The 21,412-nt window shown below is 32.2% G+C and overlaps 1 protein-coding gene across 1 annotated transcript; it reads right to left on the bottom strand.

Annotated features, from left to right (window-relative positions):
• Positions 1 to 3,199: 3,199 nt before the first annotated feature.
• LOC11431349 (uncharacterized) lies at positions 3,200 to 15,079 on the bottom strand. Its single transcript, XM_024784547.2, has 8 exons — positions 14,473 to 15,079; positions 12,950 to 13,734; positions 12,328 to 12,872; positions 11,366 to 12,177; positions 7,039 to 7,892; positions 5,888 to 6,255; positions 4,021 to 4,074; positions 3,200 to 3,903 (listed from the first exon to the last, which is right to left on the bottom strand). Exons 2-8 carry the CDS (start codon positions 13,713 to 13,715, stop codon positions 3,316 to 3,318), a joined length of 3,987 nt encoding a protein of 1,328 aa, XP_024640315.2. The 5' UTR covers positions 13,716 to 13,734; positions 14,473 to 15,079; the 3' UTR covers positions 3,200 to 3,315.
• Positions 15,080 to 21,412: the final 6,333 nt, after the last annotated feature.

Below are 21,412 nucleotides of genomic sequence, written 5' to 3'. Positions count from 1 at the left end.
TCAATTGAAAACTTAATGAAAAAAAGTGAAAACCTTCAAACAATTTTAAGAATTTATAAAGTGCTAAAGAAATAGTGGATGAAGCAATGAAATAGTACCAGAGAAGAGGAAAACAAAACGTGAGTGAGTGGGACGGTTGCTTTGTTTACAGAAGGGTAAAAAAGTAATAAAAATAAAATAATAAGGTTATTATTGGAAGAAAATGTAAAAAGCTATCAGTTATAAACTAAAAAGTTACTTGAAATAGCTTCTCAAAATAAATTATAAGCTCGTGAAAAAAACTTGTTACCAAACACATCATGATTTTGTAACAAAAAAAAAACACATCATGTTTTCATCCAACAAGCTTGTAAACTAGTTTAACAAGCTATAAGCTAGCTTTTTTGTGTTACCAAACACAACCTAAACTTTTGATTAAGAGAGTGTCAGAAATATAAAATAAGTTCATTTGTAGATCATAATTGATTGAGATATCAAAAATTTATAGGTACAAAAGATTTCATGTTGGCTGAAAGACATTGAAGATGTATGATGAACAACAAATGGTGGTATAATTTAAGGGTAATGTTAACCCGTATCTTCGAGGTTTAGTTAAGAAGCAAATATAGTAATGTATTGTATTAAAAATTATGTTTTCAATCCCTTAAAAGTTTATAAAATGTCTTTTTTAAATTAAAACTTTTTCTGTATGATTTTCTTAACCAGTGCCTCGAGGGTATGGATTAACATGACCCATAATTTAAATATACTAGGAGTAGGATCCTTTTAAAAAGAATAGTTAATGAAATATAATCTCAACAATTTTATGTCTTTGTTATTATTTCTCATTTAATGTCTAGATTGCTTAATGTACAATGAATCCAAATTCGTTACTTAAAACTATATTAATTGTTGAAAGACATTGATATCGCACAAATACGATAACTTTAAATTCTTATATTTTGTCTTGTTAAAATTGAAGCATCATATTGCGGCCTGGTCATTCCTCTCTTACGGCACTACTTAAGAGATCTCATTTCAATTATTGGGGTTGTATGTGGGTGCGAATTCAAGGTGTGAAACATGGAAAACTATATTTGAGGAAATAAGGGTCAAATACTTTGTGGTTTTTAAGTTAGATATTTATAATAAATTAATTCTTTACTTTTTTTTAGTAACAAATTAGTCTTTTTTTTTTTCCTTTTTTTTTATCCAATTGATCTTTTAAGTCATTAAATATTTGTGTTGTTACCCATTTTTCATTCAACTTCTTGAAAAAAAGATTACTCAACCATTTAACTTTGTGGTGGCAAGTCCAAAAAATGTCTGACACCAAATATAATTTATTTACACATATTTTCTCATTCTTGCTTCCAAATTTAAACATAATTTTACTGATAAATGTTTCATGAACATCTTTATAAATTAAGTAATCAATTGATTTCATTTCAAACCAAAAATGAATAATACACTTATGAATCCTTGTTTTGAGACAGTGAATTTGGACCCTTCAACTCAGCAGTGAACGTGCACATAAACATTTTTTAACGGAATTTAATGAAAGTGGTGAAATTATTTTATAACTTAAACGATTAGATTGTTACCAAAAACAACTTAAAACTAATTTGTTACAAACATCTAATTTAGAGGACTATGGGAGATATTTGAACTAAGAAGAGACATAAATTAACCCACTTGGGTTGATATGGTGGGATTGGCTTGAGATTTGGGAGTGTGTTCCTCATCGAAGTCTCAGGTTCGATTCTCTCTAATACTAATTTGGGTGGGTTAATTTACCTTCTTAAAAAAAAAAAAAAAAAAAAAAAGAGACATAAATTATCTTGAAGGAGCGGTCAACATTTATCAATTTGAGGTAGAGTAACTTTGATTAATTCGGTGCTATACAGTCTGCCATAGTATTTCTTTATTTTTACAAAGCTCCGTTCAAAATTGTAAATGATATTGGTGCGTGGAGGGTTGAAGGAAAAAAGTGTTGAGTAGGATGGGAGATAGTGTGTCTTCTTAAAGACAAAGAAGGGTTGTGAGTTAAAAATTTGGATCTATTTAATCATGCTTTACTATGTAAGTCGAAATGAATATGGAAGCAATTTGGTAAATAATTTAAACATAACCCGCGTTTTCTGCTTCAATGAAATGGAAAATATACATCACCTATTCTTCTCATGCCCTTTTGCACAAAAAAAGCTTGCAGCAAAATTTTAATTGGCTGGGAATTGACTATTACTTTCAAGATTCATGTTGGATTCATTTTGAGGAATTCAGCAATATAGGTGTTATAGAACATGAGAATTAACTTTGTGTTAAAAGGTGAGATTGCTAATGAAGTGATTTTGGTGGATCATGTTAAATATGTATCATGGTTGTGGTTCATAGGAAGAACTTAGAAGGGGGAAGCACTCTTATTATGTATTTTCTGATTGGTGGAGCAAGGGTGTTTCCAAAGTATATTTGAGACTTTGTTGTAAGGGTGGACTACCTCTTGTACTCCTAATAGTATATTTTGTTAATAAAAATAAAAGTAATTGTTGCTTTACTATTTTATGTTTTCTATTTCTCTTTTGGTGTGTGGTTGTTTAGTTTAGATCGTGTCAAGTTTATTTTTATTGTGTTTGTTAAAAGAGCTTTGCTAAATACTGCGACTAACACGAACATAAAACTAACCAATAAAAATTGCACATGGCCGGATTACATGGGAAGTGTTGGTAAAAGGTGGCGGTAAAAAAGGAAAACAACTTGGTGGAATAAAATAAAGGTCGGGATAAATTCGCGTATATGCATTCGCGTTATATAGTATTTTCCTTGTTAAAATTCCCCAAAGGTATTTGACCTTCTGAAATTGCACCTGAGGATATTGCTAATGCGAGATGTCTCCAACTTTGGCTTCTGTATATGAGTTTGGATAATTAGTTCTCACTAGTAGATAACCCGTAAAACTAGCGGGAGAGGAATAAAGTAATATTATTTGTTACAACGAAGAGATAATATGATTTATATGCACATAGTAAGGTATGATAAATTATGTGATATGAAGTGTTAATTATGTGATATTATTAATTATTATTCAATGCGGATTTTAAACGCGTGCTTTCCCAATTTTACTAGATAAGCATTGAGAAACACAAAAATTAAACAAACTGTTTTTTTTTTTAACAAGTATTATTATTCATAAATTAATATTTGTTGGCATTTTATTAGTCACACGATAAGAGAAACATACATATTGGTCAAAATAGACACACAATTACATCTCACACTTACATACACACAAAAAGGGATACATAAAGATAATTAAGTGGGGCTAACTTATTCAATGATCTAATGAATAACATCTTGATCAGGTTTACTTTCAGTTTGTGATGCCAAGAAAAGAAAAGGGTAGTGAGAAATGTACCGCAATGGCTTGCTAGTTGATGATGATGGAAGGAAAAGAAGCATATATAAAAAAATCACAACCGCAACAAAAATCAGAGCCATAACCAGAAACACATTTGCCAACCAATTAAGTTCACTAATAACAGTGTAGAGACCAGCAATGAAAGCAAAAGATAATGAAATGAGAGCGATTCCAAGAAGCGGCACAACAATTTTGAGAGTAAAAGTTACCAATTCAGTTAATCCAAGTGTTGCCCAAAAGAGTATGATGGTAGCACTAATTGAACTGAACAATGATATTGTGATGAAGATAATGAAAACATGGAACATTGCATGACATAGATTGTGTGCTTTTCCTTCTGCTTCACCTGGAACAGCTAAACATGCTGCTACTGATGCTGTGATTATAAGTGTTGAAACAATTGTGAGGTTTTCTATTCTGTCTTTATATCTTTCAGATACTTTTTCTTTTTCTTTTCCTTTTTCATTGTTTTTTTGTTTCTGTTCTGTTGTGGTTGACTTTTCATTTCTCTATTTTGTTTCACTTTGTTGAGATGCTTCAACATTGTCTTCATTTTGGTCTATATCTGATTCTATTTTTGATGAATTTGAATCGCTTGGTTTGGATTCAATATGAAGTGCTAGTACTTTTCTAGAACTTCGCTTTGCACCAGCAGATTTAAGTGCAGTCCATGTGAGAAGCTGCAAACATTAATACATCTATGTGTCATTAAAACTTGTTTGATGGACTTCTTTTCAAAATTTGTTTCCGAAAACTGTTCCAGTTTTATTATTTTAAAAACTGAAATATGAAAACTGCCAAAAGCTGTTTTAGCTTTTGTTTTCAAGTTTTTTTTCTCAAAATTTAAAAAGACACTGAAAATTCACTCTTTTCATTGAGTTTGGGTACGCTCCATTTAGGCTAAGCTCTATTTACTCTATTTAGGGTTTGGTTGCAAGACATGTGGCAAAAAAATATCTAACGGTTGCGATTTTAAATTAAAAAACAAATATCTCATTAATAAAAATACATAATAATAACAAACAAATCATGTTCCCTTCTTCTTTCATATGACTTTTATTGTTTTTAATTTAAAATCTCAAATGTTAATTTTTTTTTGTCACATGTCTTGCATCCAAACCCTAAATGGAGTAAATGAAGCTTAGCCTAAATGGAGCCTACCCGAACTCCTTTTCATTAATGGCAGTTTAGTAAATATGTTACAAAATTAAAATGTTGGAAATTGTTTTAAAACTAGGATAACCAAACACGTTTTTTTTAACTTTGTTCTTAAATAGAGTTTTGTAAAACTGATTTATAACATTGAATTTAAAAACTAAAAACCAAAAGCCAATCAAACAGGCCCATCTTGCCTTTTAGCCATTGATTTAGAGACCAACACTTACGTCTCTAAAATTGATCACAAAATGAGTTTATGATCGATTTAGTGACCAAATTACAAAATTTCTTTTTTTTTTACGACTCGTATCCGATCCAAGAATCGACTAATATGAGGGGACTAATCCCACAGTCCACTTGCGGGGGGCCCATTTAAAGCCAAAGCAAACTCTGTATGGACTTAGCACGCCGAAATTAGAACCAGAGGGAATCGAACCTGAGACCTCTAGAGGAGCAAACTCCAAGATCCCAAGGCAACCACTAGGCCAACCCCAAATGGGTAAATTACAAAAATTTCTAAATCACGATTTGCTATAATTTGTGATCAATTTAATGCTTGATTTGATATTTATGGTATCTAAACCGCTTTGCATATAGTATATTATATTTTAGGTTAAAATACACTTTTTGTCCCTTAAGTTTCAAAATGTTGCGATATCTATTAAAAAAAATGAAAATTTTGTCCTCTGTATTTAATGAAATATGCTCTTTTGACCATCTAACTTTATACGAGAATATGTTCTTTTAACCCTATATCTTTAAGGAAATATGCTCATTTTACCCTTTATCTTTACAAAAAGTTGCAATTTTGGTCACTGTTTTGGGACACGTGACCTCTTCTCATTAGCTTTGCAATGTTTTGTAAATTAAGGGGCAATTTTTTTTTTTCATAAGTGGGCAAAATCGCAACACTTCAAATTTAGGGGGCGAAAAGTGCACTTTAGCCTATTTTTTAGTAGGGGTATATCTATATCTATACTATATACAAAGAAAACAACTCATTTCAACACTTTTGGGCTGACTTTTTGTTGCCAAAAATGTCCTCAATTTTCAATACAAATAACACATGTAACAAATAGATAAGAATAAATTTAAATATTAAAAAAAATGTAACAAACACGTTAAGAATACATATATGTCTGATTTTTTTCCCTTTATCATTTAAAAAGAGTAACAAACTAGATGAGTATATTTATACTTACTTTTTCATTATCCCAATTATACTCTTAAACAACTTTTTAGTTTTTACATTGCATGAGTACCAGTCTTTTCGCTAATATACGATAATAACTATGCAACATACTTGTAAATTTGCAAGGGGATAGAACAACTTGCCTGTCTCAAAGATGATTTATCAAGCTCGAAAAGTGCACTAACAATGTCAAGAGCTGTTTCATTGTTTTGGTTAACCAAATTAAGTTTCACTCTTTCTTTGCTTTGGTTAACTAAGTAGTACACAGTTCTAGGATGACATGATCTTGCTGCCAAATGCAAAGGGGTATCTCCTTTATTATCTTTTTGATTTATCATCTTATAACGTTCACTACTTTGACTTTGTAGAATGTATTGCACCACCTCATATTTTCCATAGTTTGATGCAATGTGAAGAATATTACGCTCATGAGAAGTGTCAAGCATCTCTGTGGGATCAGGACAATATTCCAACAACTTCTTCACTACTTCCACATGGCCACCATACGATGCTAGATGAATTGGGAAATAACCATATTTGTCCCTTTGAATGGTGCAACATTTACACATTTCAATTAATTGAACAACGCCTTCAAGGTAACCTATAGTCGATGCGTAATGAAGAGGAAGCATTTCATGTTTGTCCATTGAATGGATCTAAGTTGGCTTGTTTTTTAGTATGGTGTTAAGCATTTCTGACAAATAAACATAAATATTACTCAAATAATGTCTAATAATTTCAATTTGCCTCGTAAATTTTCACCTTTATTTCTCAATAAAAGTGAGTTGCATGATCATGTATCAAAATTAAATGGCAGTTTATACGATTTTCCTCTATTCAATATAGAACAGTGCTATACATCGCTAGATTTTTCTCGCGAATGTATCCCGATCCACAAAAGGCTTTGATAACAAACAAAAAGAAACTGGTCCCACTTACCATTCAGGTGGTTGGCAAACAATAAAGCACTGTCAAGTGCTTTCGGGATCCTCTCGGGATTTCATTTCTCGCTGGATTGAGCATTTCCCTTCAATATATCTCTTACTTTTACACTTACTAACTTACCTTTAACATTTTGATCAACATCTTATACCTCTAAAGTGATATTGGCTATATACTATATAGGTATCATTCAGTCATTCAATATCATTTCATATTTTTATATTAATTTATTTTAAAATGAATTCAAATATTTGATAAATTATGCCTAATTTTTTATTTCAAGGAATAAGTTTTGCCTACATGTACTTGTAATCAACTAAACTCCAAATTACGTAAAAAATGAATTACATACCTTGATTCCGCTTCAAGATTGCTGCTACAACAGGTGATAACCCCTTTGGCTTGGCTTCATTGCTGTTGAGGCAATTCTCCAAGATTAGCTGGACTACATCCTCTTCCCCATTCTCGACCGCAAGATAAAGTACCGATTTCTTTGCATGATTAACAATTTCTAACGCATATTCATAACAACACTTTGCCAATGAGTTCCCCAAACAATCTTCATTTTCGTAAAGTTCACAAACTTCAAAAATATTATCCCCACTAATATTATTGCTCTTGTTACATAACATTGCCTCATGTAACATAGTGTTACCTTGAACGTTCTTCATCTTCACAAATTCTAACAAGTCCTCCATATTTGACTTTTCATCATACTCTTTTGGGTCATCCAAATTGTTAGTGTATTCTAACCATGCCATTTTTATATCATGCCGTTCAATATTAGCATAACTTGCTAATAGCTTTTTAACGGTTTGGATGTGTCCACCTCTTGCAGCAACATGTAAGGCACTATCATTGTTTTTGTTAAATGTGAACAAAAGTTTTGGAGCATGTTCAACTACAAGATTCACAATGGCATTATTACCATTCCAAGCTGCAATATGTAGCACGGTATTTTTCACAGGTGTCTCAATTTTATTTAAATTAGTGGAACCCAACAAATTCGTTGAAACCCCATAAACCAAGTTGTATGCTTCACTAATCAAATTAATTTGATTATCAAATTCGCAACAGTTTGGAAGGATCTCAGTTACTTCTAAGGGTTCAATTTCATATCCAGGTTCCTTATAACTACTAACATTCCTTGATAAGGCTGCATCTTGCTTTGGTTGGGCGGCCAGGCCAGGTCGATGAGGGTTCAAACTGGAGGAAAATGGCATATTTAATCCAGACTATATTATAATCTCAATAGTTGATGAAGGGGTATATTTAATCAATGATTATTGCAGTGACAATTGGAATATCTGGCAACAAATAATCCTGCTTAAACCATAATTCAAAATGTTATTGTATATTTTGTTACAATTTCAACTTTATATATGTATATTTTGATAGAATTTCAACTTTATATTGTATGGTTACTATTATTTTTTTTAGGTATACTGTTTGGTTACTTGATTAGCGCAATCATCATCTTCAACACTTCTATCAGTAAAAAAAGATATTCACACACACACACACACACTCATAAATAGTTTATTTAGCCAAATAAAAACATCCAAAATAACCTAAAAAACTATACACCAGTAGGAGGGAGCGGTTACAATATTAAGTAGTTTTTAGGTTTAAGTTTAGACTTTAATAGTTAAATAAATTAATATTAAATTCACCAAAAATAAATAAATTTGGTATCATATTATATAAATATATATATGCAGGTTGTGGGGCCGGACAGTATAGTACTCTTATCCGCACCTATACCCTTTAAATCTGCGAGTAATTACCCCAATCCATGAAAGTGGGGGCTTACCCTACCCACTGCATGTACCCATCGGTCTGGATCCAATTGTCATTCCTAACTTTTTTTAACGACATAAATGACAAATTTAAAATCATAAATATTAAAAAGACCAATTTGATACAAACTTAAATTTAAAAAGACTCCAAAATTCATTGGCCTATTTTTTAAGGATGTGTTGTTCTACAGAGATTGAACCACAATCTTCCCTCTCAATAGCCGCTCAACGCTACTTGAATAAATATACTATAATGTGATGGGTGACAATTAAAGTACCCATTAAAAATGATATGTAATTTACTTCTAACCAATAAACATATTCAAATAATAAAATGCAGAAAGTATGGGGATGCTGCACAAATTGCAAAAAAAAATTAATTTAAAAAATGCAGAAGATATAGAGCAATGACGAAGTAATATTTATAGTACAAGTCAACTAACCAAATTTTTCTGAATTCTTTCAAGCTCTCCTTCAGATATGTTATTCCCTTGGATTATTGGGTGTCAGTGACCCTGGAACATTTATCTATCTATTTATAGTATACTGTTATTGATTCTTTAAGGTTCTTTACGTGTGAGAGACGAAAAGGTAAAGAGCTACACTCTGTCGGGCCTTTTGTTCTATTTAATTAAGTTTTTCCTCTGAAAATGGATCATTACAATTAAAGAATAATTCGTTTCCCTAATCACAATTAAAGCATATATATCCTCCCCTTCTTGATTAGGACCATTAATCAAGTTATGAAACTCGTATATATATTTATCTCACAACCGTACTCCGGATTGTGAGAGACTCATTCTTCTTAAATGAAAATTAACAACAACAAAAAAAGAAATTAGGATTCCATAGTCCCCTTTTCGTTTAGATGATGTATCGTATCACAAATATTTTATTTGTATGTTTTTCTTTACAACTAAAAATAATTATTGTTATAATTTTAGATAGACAAATTTCCCTCAACAAAATTTTCCACTTTTGTTAGTGTTTTGGTTCTCCATCGTCGTTTTGTTGGATTAATTATTTAATTAATCAATTATGGATTGACAATAATCAATTATTATAAGTTAATGTCATAATATAAATTATGGTTTATTGTGTTAAGCACTAATTAGTTGATGAATATGTGTGATTGAGCTATTCTTTATAAATGGACCGTGATGGGTTGGACCATTTAGCTAAGCCCAATGAGAGGTCCCTGCCCTCAGCCGTTTAGCTATTTAAACGTCATCCCTGTTAAATTATTCTGAACATTATTCTGAACATTCTGGTGCTAGACGAAATGAGGGTAGTCATCCCTCTCATCCTTCTGACAGCTATCCTTCATGAATGAATCACAATCTCTTATTTCTAGACGAAATCGGAATAGTATCCGCTATACAAAGGTTCAAGTTGTAGGCGACACCTTTGTTTACTAGCAAATCGTTTGGAGATGTCTTTTACGTTATTTCTCGAAATCATTTTTTAAATTCAAGTGGGGGATTGTTGAAACATGTGTGAAAATTGAGTAATTAACTAAACACAAATTCTCATAATAGGCGGAACTAGTGTAGTGTGAATTGAAAAAAGTGGAAGTCCCACATCGGATGGATCCCACACATTAGAGGTACCTAATTATGGGAACGAAATAAGCACTAGAAAAAATATATTTTGATATATATTTTATTATTTGGAAATGATAAATTAAATAATTAATTTAATCGTTATTAGAAAGTGCTTTCTTAGTTCCCAAATTTTGCTAAAATATTTCGGATGCAATTTAGAATATTTTGGAACACAATCTGAAATATTTTTTGGTACATAATATAATATATTTTTGTACTCAATAAAATATATTTTGGTACTCAATTAAGATATTTTTGTACTAGATCTAATATGTGAATTACTTGTTCCCAAAGTTTCTCACTTATTAGTTATGAATTTTTTCTATAAATAGAGAGCTCACACAGTGCATTCAACACACCGAAAATCACAATTGATGTTTCCTGTGCTTTAGCTCTCTTCTCCCCCCTTCGATTTGTGTTGACGAGTCCTTCTTCCTTTCTTCTACTCCTTTTGCCCATTTGATTTCGAGTGGTCTTCGTACCATATAGAGTGGTTTAATCAAAAGATTAAACCATATTTGAGGGTGTTATTTCTCGAACGATTATTTACGGTGTAGCACGTAATTGAACATGTGAATTGAGTTGTTTTATCTTAGAGGCGTGCGGTTGTTAGTCTACCTTGCACAAACAAACTCCGGTAGTGCGATGCGACCTGGTCGTGACTCAATCCGATAATATCTTCGGTGGTGATTTCGATTTTATTAAAAAGTACTTTTCTGAACTTGAAAAACAACAATTGCTACACAAGAATTTTGAATTTTCACACTTCACTCATGTTTCCCAAAAAATCACCCCTCACAAGTTCACTCGTGTTTCCCTGTATGTGAACCCAAAGCTCTAGATGTCAATTATTAGCGCATCAATTGATTTCTTATTTTGCAAGCAATCCTAGTTTTAGAGATTAATGGAGGAAGAATAAGGTGAAGTTGGTTAGAGGTTGTTAAAGAGAGAGAATAAAAATATTGGAAAGTTGTTATTTTCATTGATTGTTGAACAGAAAAGTTACAAGAGTATATATACACATGACTAGAGTGCAAGTCACTTGTAACTAACTAACAAACTTATCCAAATGGTAAAGCTAAACAAACTTAACTCTAGGAAACATAATTATGGATTAATCACAAACTAATACGAGGAAGATATTGGTGGATAATTTACCCACCAACCAATGAAAATGAGCAATTTATTGGTAGGGTAAGATAGTTCATGGATATGTGCTTATGTGGCTAATGTGTATTGGTAGGGTAAATTACCCACCATTCTTGCATGAGTACCCTAGCTGTCATACCGAAGATATGACCAAGGATTAACACCATGATCAATTTTTGTTCTCTGCAATATCCATGCTAGAAAAAGAAAGGGGTAGTAGGAAATGTACCGCAATGGTATGCTAGTTGATGATGATGGAAGGAAAAGGAGCATATATAAAAGAATCTCAACCACAACAAAAATCAATGTCATAACCAGAAACACATTTGCCAACCAAGTAAGTTCACTGATAACAGTGTAGAGGCCAGCAATGAAAGCCAAAGACAGTGAGATGAGAGCGATTCCAAGAATTGGCATAACAATTTTCAGAGAGAATTTCACCAATTCAGTTAATCCAAGTGTTGCCCAAAAGAGTATGATAATAGAACTAATGGAACTGAATAATGATATTGTGATGAAGATAATGAATGCTTGAAACATTGCATGACATAGGTTGTTTGCTTTTCCATCTGCTTCACCTGGAACAGCAAAACATGCTGCTACTGATGCAGTGATTATAAGGGTTGAAACCAATATCAGTGTCTCTACCATGTCTTTAAATGTGGGGTTGGGGACTTCTGCCGATAAATATTGTGGTACAATGTTGTTGGGGACTTTTTCTGCTCTGTCCCTATATCTATCCAAACCTTTTTCCTTTTCTTTTTCTTTTTCCTTTCTCTGTTGGTGCAATTCTTTTCTTTTTATTTTTTGTTCTGTTTTGGTTGAATTTGCATTGCTCCTTTGGGATTCTTCATGCTCTTGTTCAATATAGACTAGTGCTGCTGATCTTCTTGGACTTCGCTTTGCACCAGCAGATTTAAGTGCAATACTTGTAAGACGCTGCAAACATTGTTACAATATTACATCTATGAGTCATGAATAAATAAAAGAAAGAAAGAAGACATGTTATGTTATATTATACGCTTCATTGCACTTTTTAATTTTTCTATTCTAAAGATAAATATGATAATAACTATAAAACAAACATACCTTTTTGAAACGTGAATTATTTGTGAGTGGACCAACAGTGTCAAGAGCCGTTTCGTTATTCTGGTTAACAATATCTAGATGCACTTTTTCCTTATTTTGGTTAACTATGTAGTACACAGTTGCGGGATGACAAAATGTTGAAGCCAAATGCAAAGGGGTGTTTCCATTCCTATCTTCTTGATTTATCATCTGACGGTGTTCACCAACTTGATTTTCAAGTATGTAGCGTATCACGTCATGTTTTCCATTGCTTGCTGCAATGTGAAGAATATTTTGTTGAAGAAAAGTGTCGAGCATCTCTCTGGGATCAGGACAATATTCCAACAACTTCTTCACTACTTCCACATGGCCACCATAAGATGCTAGATGAATTGGGAAATAACCATTATTGTCCCTTTGAATTGTGCAGCATTTGCATGTGCCAAGTAATAAATAAACACCTTCAAGGTAACCTATAGATGCTGCGTAATGAAGAGGAAGCCTTCCATCTTTGTCCCTTAAATGGATCCAAATTGGCTTGTTTTCTAGTATGATGCTTAGTATTTCTGACACAAAAAATTAAGTATTACTACCTAAATTATATATAGGTCTAGATATAATATCATCACCTAGCTATATATACCTTGATTCTGTTTCATGATTGCTGCTACAATGGGCGATAATCCCTTCGGCTTAGCATCATTCTTAGGGCAATTCTCTAAGATTAGTTTGACTGCATCCTCGTCCCCATTTTCAACCGCAAGGTAAAGTACTGATTTCTTTGCATAATTAACCATTTCTAACGCAAATTCATAACAACAACTTGCCAATGAATTCTTTAACCAGTCTTCAGTTTTGTAAAGTTCACAAACATTGAAAATCTCATGCCCACCATTGCTCTTGCCACGTAACATTGCCTCATGTAACATAGTGTTTCCTTGAGCATTCTCCTTGTTCACAAAACATAATAGGTCCTCCATATTTAACACCTCATCATAGTCTTCTAAATCATTCCTACTGTTAGTACTGTATTCTAACCATGCCATTTTTATATCACGCCGTTCAATATTAGTATAACTTGCTAATAGTGTTTTAACGGTTGAGATGTGTCCACCTCTTGCAGCAACATGTAAGGGGCTATCATTGTTTTTGTTGAATGTGAACAAAAGTTTTGGAGAATGTTCAATTACAAGATTCACAATGTCATTATTACCATACGAAGCTGCAATATGTAACACTGTATTTTTCGTAGGGGTCTCAATTTCTAATAAATTAGAGGAACCCAACAAATTCGTTGAACCTCCATACACCAAGTGATATGCTTCACTAAGCAAATTAACTTGATTGTCAACTTCCCAAGGAATGATCTCAGTGACTTCTGAGGGTTCAATATCAAGTTTAAGTTCCATATAAATACTAGGAAAATTCCTGGTCCAGCAAAAAATAGAAATGTACATGTTCAAATTTATATTATATGGCTAGAGCAATATTATACTCATCAATTTCAACGATAAAAAAAAAGTTTTTAAATTGTTATAAAAAAAAAAATCTTCAATCCATTTTGACCCTCAAATATTGTGATCAACTATTTTTTTCATTTATAATTTGATTGTTTACCAACAAAGTTTCCCAAAATTCATATTAGTGTCATCATTTGTACATTTGTCATCCTTTAGTTCGACTTTTCTTTAAAATTACAAATATAGAACCAACTGAAAATGACATTTCTTTTAAAACAGGAAGAAGACATCACATACACAAGTTACTAATTTTGTACTATAGCTATGGGATCAAATTATGTTTGAGAGAAATGCAGCAACACACATTTTAAAACACTTTCTTTGATTGGTTAATATTCACATGAAATCCACCAAATTTATATGAGACCTATATGATTTGGTGTGACTTGTGTGAAATTCAACCGATCAAAAAGAGTGTGTTGGTAAATGTGGTTTAGAATGTGTGTATTGCTGCTGGCATTCCTCTTATGCTTGATATTCAATTACAATCCTCATTCATGGGTAAATATTAATAGAATACGTGATGAGAGAAATAACATGTGCAAAAGTGTAAAATAATATTAAAAAAAAAAGTGTAAAATAATATTTTACTCTATAATAAATATGGGAAAATATAAAATGCAGAAAATATGGAGGTAAAACTTACAAGAAATTGATTGACAATCCAAAATTGTTTGAACTGCTTCAAGCTTTCTCAGCAAATATGCTTGCTTCCCTTGGTGTATTTGGTGCCAGAGACCTTCAAACATCTATATCTATATAAATAGTATTGTAATTCATTCTTTAAAGTTAATTCTTTACGTGTGCAATGTTAATTATCTACTCTTTCTAGTACGCCCTTTAATTTATTCTATTTAAGCTTTTCCTCTTTAATAAATCGATTACTACAATTAAAGAACAATACTTTTCTCTTGACAATAAAAATATATATCCTCCATTTCTTGATTAGGACGATTAAACAAGTTATGTAACTCGTTGGTGTATATATATATATTGTTTGCTAAAAGATTCAGATTCCATGGATTTTTAAGGATTAATAGCTTCACATATAAGACATTCTCAAAATAAAGATTAAACATATAATCATATTTTAGTACTGAAACCAACTATGAACATGCATATAAATTAGGATTGATCAAAGATATTAAAAATACCGTAGGTAGTTTTTCGGTGGTCTGAAACGCAAAGAAACTAAGGTAGATGATACATCAATTTTAACAATGTTATTTTGAACAAGTCAATTTTAACAATCTTAAACTTCCCTTGAATCAATATGTAAAAATGATACATCAATTTGGACTGATTTTTTTCAGTGAATTTTTACCCTTCATTTAAACTATTTTATATTCTTTTTTTTTTTTATAATATTATTTACATTATTAAATTAAAAAATAGTTAAATTTTATTAAAATTAGAATAATTCAACTACAATAGGAAAAAACATATAGTTCATTTATTTTAATCTTATTTGCCAAATTTCTTTTGATGCGCATATATCAAATTTGATATATCTTCTTTTTTCTTCCAAGTATACCCTTAGTTTTATTTCATTTTCTAAAAAAAAACTTTGTTTTTTTCAATAATCAAATAGATTTATAACTTCAATTATTTTAATTGATAAAAGCGAAAAGACAGACACATAACATATCATCCAACATGTATACATGTTGCAGACACTCTCTTAACCAAAAGTTTAGGTTGTGTTTGGTAACATAAAAAAGCTAGCTTATAGCTTGTTAGACTAACTTATAAGCTTGTTGGATGAAAACATGATATGTTTTAAATTAAATTGTCATGTACTTTGAGGTCATTTTATATTTATAACAGCTAATTTTATCAAACACATTATTTTTAATAAGTGAGCTTTTCAGCTATCAGCTAACTTTTCAACTATCAGCTAGCTTATGACTTCTTTTTACCAAACAGAGCCTTAGTTTCAAAGTTTCGTGTTGGAAAATCATCAAGCGTGAAAATAAATTCATCGATATAACAAAACAAAGATAGTGTATTACCAACCATATCAAATATCAACATCACAATCATAAAAACTACATTAATTCCCCACAATAGAGATAATTACCTAAACATAATAGTCTTATGATACATAACAATAAGAGATGAAATGATAATTGATGTTGATCCCTCAAGTTTCTCAAAACGTACTTCTTCTTTTCTATGGTCGCTCTCTGGTTCAGAACCTAGAAAATGGCAAAAGATCCCAAAAAATATGATTTTAGCTCTATTAATAGATTTCTTGAAAGTGTATATTCGCTAAACCAATCGATGCTCACTTAGCGAGTTTACGTTTCTTCAAAGGTCACTAAACCGTCATAAATTCCTAAGCAAAACGTTTACCTCAATCCATGAAAGCGGGGGCTTACCCTACCCATTGCAGGTACCCATCGGTCTGGATCCAATTGTCATCCCTAACTTTTTTTACCGACATAAATGACAAATTTAAAATCATAAATATTAAAAAGACCAATTTGATACAAACGTTAAATTTAAAAAGACTCCAGAATTCATTGGCCTATTTTTTAAGGATGTGTTGTTCTACAGAGATTGAACCACAATCTTCCCTCTCAATAGCCGCTCAACGCTACTTGAATAAATATACTATAATGTGATGGGTGACAATTAAAGTACCCATTAAAAATGATATGTAATTTACTTCTAACCAATAAACATATTCAAATAATAAAATGCAGAAAGTATGGGGATGCTGCACAAATTGCAAAAAAAAATTAATTTAAAAAATGCAGAAGATATAGAGCAATGACGAAGTAATATTTATAGTACAAGTCAACTAACCAAATTTTTCTGAATTCTTTCAAGCTCTCCTTCAGATATGTTATTCCCTTGGATTATTGGGTGTCAGTGACCCTGGAACATTTATCTATCTATTTATAGTATACTGTTATTGATTCTTTAAGGTTCTTTACGTGTGAGAGACGAAAAGGTAAAGAGCTACACTCTGTCGGGCCTTTTGTTCTATTTAATTAAGTTTTTCCTCTGAAAATGGATCATTACAATTAAAGAATAATTCGTTTCCCTAATCACAATTAAAGCATATATATCCTCCCCTTCTTGATTAGGACCATTAATCAAGTTATGAAACTCATATATATATTTATCTCACAACCGTACTCCGGATTGTGAGAGACTCATTTTTCTTAAATGAAAATTAACAACAACAAAAAAAGAAATTAAGATTCTATAATCCCCTTTTCGTTTAGATGATGTATCGTATCACAAATATTTTATTTGTATGTTTTTCTTTACAACTAAAAATAATTATTGTTATAATTTTAGATAGACAAATTTCCCTCAACAAAATTTTCCACTTTTGTTAGTGTTTTGGTTCTCCATCGTCGTTTGTCTTTCTCCCTCCCTAGTGGAGCTCAATTCGACTCCCATCTGGTGGGTGTGATGCTATTCCCTCTCCTTCTCGACATTTCTTCAACCCACACTTCCAATGGTGCTCCGATCCCATGAGTCGTGTTTCGGAAGCCACAGATTAAACACCACAATGCCCAGCGATCGCCATCACAAACAACAACCTCTCAACCACATATCCTCATTGAAAACATCCCTCTCTCCATTATCAAAGCTACACTCATGGGTCATGTTGTTTTTGGATTTCCAAATTCTATTATCTACCGAAGTTGTTACTAGGTTGAGTCACGACCAGGTCGCTCTCTTTAAGACGTTTCATGGCACTGCCCAAAATTGTGCAAGGCAGACTATCAACCACGCCGCCTCCAGGATAAAACAAGCCCAGCTACAACTGTTCGATTAACTACTGCACTGTAGAAAACCGTTCGAGAATTACACCTTCAATATGGTACTAAGACCAATCTTTTAATACTGAAACCAATATGGTATTGTAACCACTCAATTATGATGTTGAGACCACTCAAATATGGTGTTACCACCATTCTAATTTTTAACTTCTCCAAATATCAATAGGCATTTCAACCACTCAAATATGGTGCTACGACCATTCTAACATCTAACTTCTCCATGAGTTGAAGAAGAATATATATGTTTAAGATCATTCTTATTATATCGAAAAGGGACTATGATCTTAAAACATTATTTATTCCGAAGAGAATGAATTATCGAAGGGACTATGCTGTTAAGACCATTCTTAATTCCGAAGGGACATTAAACCGAAAAGGGACTATGATCTTAAGAACACTCTTAATTCCGAAGGGACAGAAAGGAGTAGAAAAAGGAGAAGAACTTGTCAACACAAGTCGAAGGAGGGAGAAGAGAGGAAAAACACAGGAAGCATCAACTGTGAATTTCGGTGTATGGAATGCACTGTGTGAGCTCTCTATTTATAGAGAAAGTTCACAACTAATAAGTGAGAAACTTTGGGAGCAAGTAATTCTCATATTAGATCTAGTACAAAAATATCTCAAATTGAGTCTCAAAATATATCATATTGAGTACAAAAATATATTATTCAATACATAAATATATTACTGAGTATCAAAATATATTTTAGATCATGTACTAAAATATATTAGATTGCCTTCCCAAATATTTCAGATTGTGTTCCAAAATATTCTAGATTGCGTTCCAAATTATTTTAGCAAAACTTGGGGACTAAGAAAACACTTTCTAATAATGATTAAATTAATTATTTAATTTATCATTTCCAAATAATAAAATATATATCAGTATATATTTTTTTTCTCAGTGCTTACTTCGTTCACATAACTATGTACCTCTTAGAGGTACACCCCCACTATATAAACACTACTAATGTGTGTGTTCCATCCGATGTGGGACTTCCACTTTTTCAATTCACAGAACACTAGTTCTACCCAACATGGGAATTTGTGTTTAGTCTGTTTAACTCAATTTCCACACATGTTCCAACAATCCCCCACTTGAATTTAAAAAATGGTTTCAAAAATAACGTCAAAGACGTCTCCATAAGATTTGCTAGTAAACAAAGGTGTCGCCTACAACTTGAACCTCTGCATAGCGAGTAAAATTCTGATTAACAAGAGTTGCTTACAGCATTGAACTCTATCTCAGACATAGAACCCACACACAAACCTTTTCATAAGGTGTATTCTAAAAACCCGTGCTTTTTATGGCCTTGCACGTCTATCCCGGTTTTAATGAACGCTCTAGGTATTTTGCCCCGAATACCATAGGAATCGGCTTAAGTTCCACATTCGTATAGGTGAGTCTATCAAGAGTACTCCTGTAGCTAGGTACTCCACTCCACATAGAGTATAGATCTCATTAAGAGTTTCTATTATCTCATCCTTCTGTCACTGCAGGAATCATGCTTTCTTACTTTTCTCATAGCATGTTCTATCACTCATGACTTGTTATCACCCATTGAACCTATTTCTTGGGATCTCCAATCATGTAGGTCGGGTTACCATCACTTGTGACCTTTGGGCATTAGTCCCATCCTGTTGGATGGGTTTAGGACTTTCTTTCTAGTAATTCCTTTCGTCAAAGGATTGACTAATTCTTTATCAATACGTGCACGATATACTTTAACCGTTTCTTTTAGAGCTCTCTAATCATTCTGTGTTCGTGCCTTAATTATCGTCTCTCACCATTGTGGTAACGATTCTCAATTTTGTAATAGCTGCAGACTATCACAATAAATTAACACTTCGGACAACGGTTTCACCCACTGAGGGTTCTTAACTAGCAAGCATCTTATCAACTTGCTTCTTCACTAGTTTTCTCTAGTGTTCTCATCTCAGATTCATTCCATAATATCATTTGTTTCAACAAATAACTCCTCAAGTGATGCTCAATGGGCAGTCACTGGTCGCTTTGAGACTCATCTGAAGGATGTTCAATTTTTTATCTTGTACCACTCATGTACAATATGATACTTCTCATTTGTATCTTGTACCATTCAAGTACAATAGGATACTTCTCATAATGTAATCCTAGAGTCATAATCTTCTTAAGGCACCTCATGACTCTTTCAATAGCATGTCAATGCTTCTTATCCGTCTACTAATAAACTTGAACAAAAATCTCACGACGTGGCCAACGTCGAGTCTAATACATTCAATGGCGTACCATCTCAAGTGTTCTTGAAAGGTTTTATACTTGCAAGTTTATAGTCAAATAATTACATTCCTTAAGATATTCTCAACTTTGTGAGATTCATCAGAAAAATTCTCTTTTCTGATCTAGTAATCTTGAAATCAAGAATTACTTCAACTTTGTCTAGGTCTTTCTTATCAATGTTATTGATAAACAATGATTTCATATAATTCATAACATAAATTTTTAAACCAAATATGAGCAAGTTGTCTTCATAGAGACATATGATCGTGTAAATATTATTTGTCACTTTCATTCACTTTATACTCATTCGATAGCATTAGAATGTCAACTTTTTCATGTCATTCCTTAAGAGTTTATTTTAGACCTCACAAAGAATTATCTAACTTACAGAACTTGTTTTCTAGTCCATGAATCACAAAACCTTCAGGTTGTTTAATATAGACTTCTTCTTCTAGTTCACCATAAAGAAGGCAACTTTCACATCCATTTGGAGTATTATCGAGTTATGAATGGCGGCTAAAGGGACTAGTACTCTTATGGATATGATTCTAGTGACTGGTGAATAAGTGTCGAAGAAGACTATATTTTTCTCTGTCTAAAACCTTTGACTACAAGGATAGCCTTGTATTCATCAACCGTACCATCAGGTTTTAGTTCTTTTTCCTAAAATCCAAAAACAACCGATTAGTTTGCAACTATGAGACAAGTCAACCAACTGTCTTGTTTTGTTAGACTCTAGAAAATCCATTTCATCGTTTATTGCTTCTTGCCATAATTCAGCATCCAATAAGGATATAACTTCTTTAAGGCTTAATGGATATTCTTCCAATGTATAAACCGAGTTCATACTCTTTAGCTATTCTAGCTTTCCTACCTCCTCGAGGTTCTATAACATCTGGTACGATGTTTTCATAACTATTTCTGATTACACGAATGTGATCAGATATAGTGCCCCCACTAGTTCTTAATTTTTAGAAGGGAATTTATTTTGCCCCCACTAATGTCGTGCTCCCACTAGTGCCCCCACTATTCTTTAGTTTCGAGGGGTAAATATTTACATAGAAATCGGCGTCTTTTAATTCTATAATCACTTTAACATTTAGGTCATAAAGCCTATATGTTTTGCTATTTATAGCATACCCAATGAATATACATTCATAGGCTCTACTAGTGAGTTCAACTCTCTTGGGGTCCAGAATCTAAATATAGTCCAGACAATCCCAAGTTCAAAAAATAAGACAAGTTGGATTGTCTTTTCTTCAAAAATTTCTTAATTAGAATTTTTGTTCTTAGACTTGGGTACTCTATCCAACATAAATTTCAATTTATAGAAATTGAACATATCAAGCGCATCAATTTTATTTTCCAAAATTCACAGTCATCGATAAGTATGATAAAAGATTATTTTATCATTTCTAATTTATGTGCTATCAAGTATGCACATTCAAATTCTCTAAACACTTGTTTATATGAACATTTGGTTCATATATCTTGACTGCAAAATATAAAATTGTTTAATCATA

Source organism: Medicago truncatula, chromosome 5 (assembly GCF_003473485.1).
Source record: "Medicago truncatula cultivar Jemalong A17 chromosome 5, MtrunA17r5.0-ANR, whole genome shotgun sequence".
In the NCBI taxonomy this organism is placed as follows: Eukaryota; Viridiplantae; Streptophyta; class Magnoliopsida; order Fabales; family Fabaceae; genus Medicago; species Medicago truncatula.
This window is presented reverse-complemented; position numbering and strand designations above follow the sequence as displayed.